Source organism: Apis dorsata, unplaced genomic scaffold, assembly GCF_000469605.1.
Source record: "Apis dorsata unplaced genomic scaffold, Apis dorsata 1.3 scaffold_331, whole genome shotgun sequence".
Classification (NCBI taxonomy): domain Eukaryota; kingdom Metazoa; phylum Arthropoda; class Insecta; order Hymenoptera; family Apidae; genus Apis; species Apis dorsata.
The window spans coordinates 107,796-112,085 of NW_006263599.1; the positions used below are offsets into that span (position 1 = coordinate 107,796).

Sequence of the window (4,290 nt, forward strand, 5' to 3'; positions counted from 1 at the left end):
TATATATATTAAAATATATATATTATATATTAAAAAAATAATTAATATGATTTTATTAAATAATACATTTTTAATAAAATTTTTAATAAAAAAAATTCTCTATCATGATAGTTAGAAAATGAAAAAATAATTTTATTAAAAAATGAATATTATTAAAAAATGAATTATCTGTTCTTAGATGGACAAATTGCAATTATTGCCATTGGAATTGCCATCAACCACCAATATAAATAATGGAACAGTGAAAGGAAAAATATCATTTGTTCGAAGATTAGCAATGGGATTTGTGATTCTGGCTACATTAGGTTTATTGTATGTACCAGCATATCATTCTGCCCAAGGTCCACTTTTAGGCTTAGGTGAGACTCCATCTCCTGCAAAGCATATTGGTGTTTCACATTTGGTAGCTTCAGTAGGTATGCATTCACTAACATTGCTAGAGAGTTTTATTATGTTATAAACTAACAAAACTAATGATATATACAACCTTGCTTTCACTATTCTTCTTCTAATTTAATCAAATTTAAATTTTAACTTTTTGGATTGTATTAATATAAATTTAAAAAAAAATATAAGAATTACATAAATAGATAATAGGTATAATTAATATTTACTATATTAAATATTAAATCTTTAATAACTGAAGGAAAAAATAAATATTATAATAACTGAAAGAAAAAACAAATATTATAATAACAAATATAGAATGGATATTTATTTAATTGTATATTCTATATAGAAATTTATATTAAAATAGAAATAAAAAATAAATTTAAATAGTAAAAAAAGTATTAGTTATATAATTTTCCTTTTTCTATTTTATTTTAGAATGCTTAAGTGATGCTAAAGTAAAATAATTATTTAATTTTATTAAATAATGGCATGCATAAAATCAGATATTAAAGGACAAAATTTTATGAATTCAATTTTCTCTAAAAATTTAAAATAAAATACTTTTTAAATAAATAATTTACAGCACAGTTGCCAGGTTGGACATATAATACTTCAAGAGATCTTTCTGTATATATTCATCCAGAAAATACAACTTCAGTTTTAAATCCTATTGGTATATGTTCTCCATCACCATATCTTTTTATAATTATTTGTTCAGCTGTTACAAATATCAAAGCACGAACAGCTATAAGAAATACATGGGCTAATAAAAATAATTTAGATAATATATATAACTCATTTGTGAAAATAGCATTTCTTTTGGGTCAAAGTGACAATGATACACTTAATGTATGTATCTATTTGTTAAAAAAATATTAATAATAAATATTAATGAATATTAATAAATATTAATAAAAATTATAAATATATTAATAAATATTATCTGAATAAAATATTAAGTTATATTGCAGAATATAATAGCTGAAGAAAGTCACCAATATAATGATATTATTCAAGAAAAATTTTATGACACATATAACAATCTTACATTGAAATCTGTAATGATGTTAAAATGGATAACATCAAATTGTGGTCAAGCAAAATATTTGATGAAAACAGATGATGATATGTTTGTGAATATACCTACTTTAATGAAAACCTTACAATCAAGATCACAAACTACTGATATATTATTAGGTTCTCTCATTTGTAATGCCAAACCTATTTTAGATCCAAATAATAAATGGTAAATAATATATATTATATCATATTATATCATAATATATTTATATTATATATATAATGTAAAATAAGTCTATATATAATCTAAATATGTGTTAATTAGGTACACACCAAAATATATGTATTCAGAGAGAATATATCCTAATTATTTATCTGGTACAGGATATGTAATGAGTTTAGATGTGGCATTTAAATTATATCATGCAGCATTAATAACACCATTACTTCACTTGGAAGATGTTTACATTACTGGTCTTTGTGCAAAATATGCAAAAGTGCGACCTGTAAATCATCCTGGATTTAGTTATGTTCCACGTAAACTGGATCCTTGTGTATTAAGAAATGCTATTACAGCACACAAAGTGAATGTGTCTAGTATGTATATAATATGGAACAAATTGAATGATACAAATCTCTCTTGTAGCAATCACACTCATATTGATAAAAAATCAGTTACATTAAGTAGAAATAGTAGAAATATTTGATATTATATAATAAAGAAAACTATTAACAAATGTTTAAATTAATTAAAGTTTTTTATTAACAATTGTTTAAATTAATTAAAGTTTTTTAAGCATTAAATATGTTATTTATTATTGATTTAATTACTTGTTATATCAGAATAATATTAATAAGTAAATTAATGAATATTTTCTTATGAAAATGATAAAACAAACTTATACTAAATTTATTCATGAGATTTTTGTTTTTAAAATATGACAAGAAAGATTTGTAATTAATATTTGAATAAAATTCTACAGATTATTTTTCCATTTAAAAAGCAATAGTTTTTAAGGGAATCTGTCAATTAGACTTATTCTATGAGTTCATTTTTTTATTTATTTATAAAAATCTTTATAACGAAATATAAAATATCTGTCTGATTTTTAATTTAATATCTAAATTACGAAACATTTATTTTATTTATTTTATTATCAAATATCATATATCAATTGCTTCCATTTGATAAAAAAATATTGTTTAACAAATTTAAAAAAAAAATATTTTATTTATTATTTAAATTTGATAAAAAAAGATTAATATTGAGTAGTAATAATAATTTAAATACATCAAATATGTTTATATGATAAATTAATCAGGTGTTTTTGACACCTTTATACTTCCTTTAAAATCACATTAACTTTAATATATATATATTTAATATTTAATTCTAATTAAAAACTTATTACATTCAATATTGATATTATGATATTAAATATTTGTGATTAATTATATATTTATATTTTATGTCAAAATATAGCACTTTATAAATTTTAACATTTTAACATTCTATGTTAATGTAAAATATTTTATAAAAATAATTATTATGATAAATCTTATAAAAACAATTCAGATCTTTAAGTGATAATATTTATCTTATTAAATATATTATAATTAATAAAATATAACGAATCTTAAAAAAAATATATAACATATTATAAGTGTATTAAATTACACTTATTGCCTAATGAAAAGAAATTTTTTTGAAATAATGACTTCTTGATATTTCTAAGAAAATTATAAAAATATATATATATATTTTTTACTATTTGCATTTATATATCACCAGTTGTTCTTAATAATTATTTCTTTAATAAAAATTTATTTCGTTTAAAATTTATAAATTTAAAATTATATTAATATTTTTTCATATTCAAATATTATAATAATTTTTAAGAACTATGTTGTAATTTCAATTTTAAGACTTTTTTGTTATTTATTAATAACAAAATATATGCTTATAATGCAATAATTATAATGCAATATAATATCAATTAATTGATATTATAGATTTCAAAATCTCAGTAACTCAGTAATCTCAGTTGATTTCAATTATTAAAAGTAACAAATTCATCCATCCAATTTTAAATACATGTATTGTGCGTAAAATACAACATTGTTAAAATCGTATTATGATATTTATTTTAATATCAGCGATATATATTTAGCTATTATGAATTTGTGATGTAGCCTATTATAAGTTGAGAATATATGAAATTTTGTAAAAATTTGTTAGAACGTATCAATTAATGATATTTATAATAATAATAACGATAATCATGTTTCTTGTATTCTAATTAATCGAATTGATTACCATTTTATATGATACTTAAATAATTATATATATATAAGAAGAAACTACATTTCTTGTTAATTCTAGTGCAAATAATTAATGCACCAATGTTAAATTAATTATTAGCTCCAGGTTAATACAAATTCATATTTATGAAGCTTATTGAGTGAGATTTGTTCACTAAAAGCAAAATGAAGATTATTAACAACTTTACTGGAGTATTCTAGTGGCCTTAGAAAATCTTATTTTATTTTATATATATATTGTCTTTGAAAAATTGAACTTCGAAGTTCTATATCATGTTATGAAATTTGGTGCTACATAGTAATTAATCATATCGCCGGATATACTTTTGTACAGATCATTATTTGATTTATAGAAACTACGTTTTATACATAAAAAAATGTTTTTCTTAAATAAAATCAATGAATTTAAATAAGAAATTCTTGTTTATTATTATTTTTTTTTTTTTTAATGAGCTGTACATAAGTGCATACGGTATTAATAAATTTAATGATATATTTATCTCTACAAATTCATATATATATATATATGTATGTGTATATGTATATATATATATA

The 4,290-nt window shown here is 19.4% G+C and overlaps 1 protein-coding gene across 2 annotated transcripts in view; it reads left to right on the forward strand.

Moving 5' to 3' along the window:
* The window catches only part of LOC102676427 (beta-1,3-galactosyltransferase 1-like), a 3,329-nt gene extending 864 nt beyond the window's left edge, over positions 1–2,465 (forward strand). The window contains exons 2-5 of one of the 2 annotated variants that reach the window (XM_006617899.2): positions 179–416; positions 977–1,242; positions 1,365–1,639; positions 1,739–2,465. In XM_006617899.2, the coding sequence (XP_006617962.1) occupies positions 179–416; positions 977–1,242; positions 1,365–1,639; positions 1,739–2,120 (1,161 nt within the window). In that variant the 3' untranslated portion in view covers positions 2,121–2,465. The remainder of the gene's footprint in view (positions 1–178; positions 417–976; positions 1,243–1,364; positions 1,640–1,738) is intronic. The other variant, XM_006617900.2, reaches the window with a different exon arrangement.
* Positions 2,466–4,290: the final 1,825 nt, after the last annotated feature.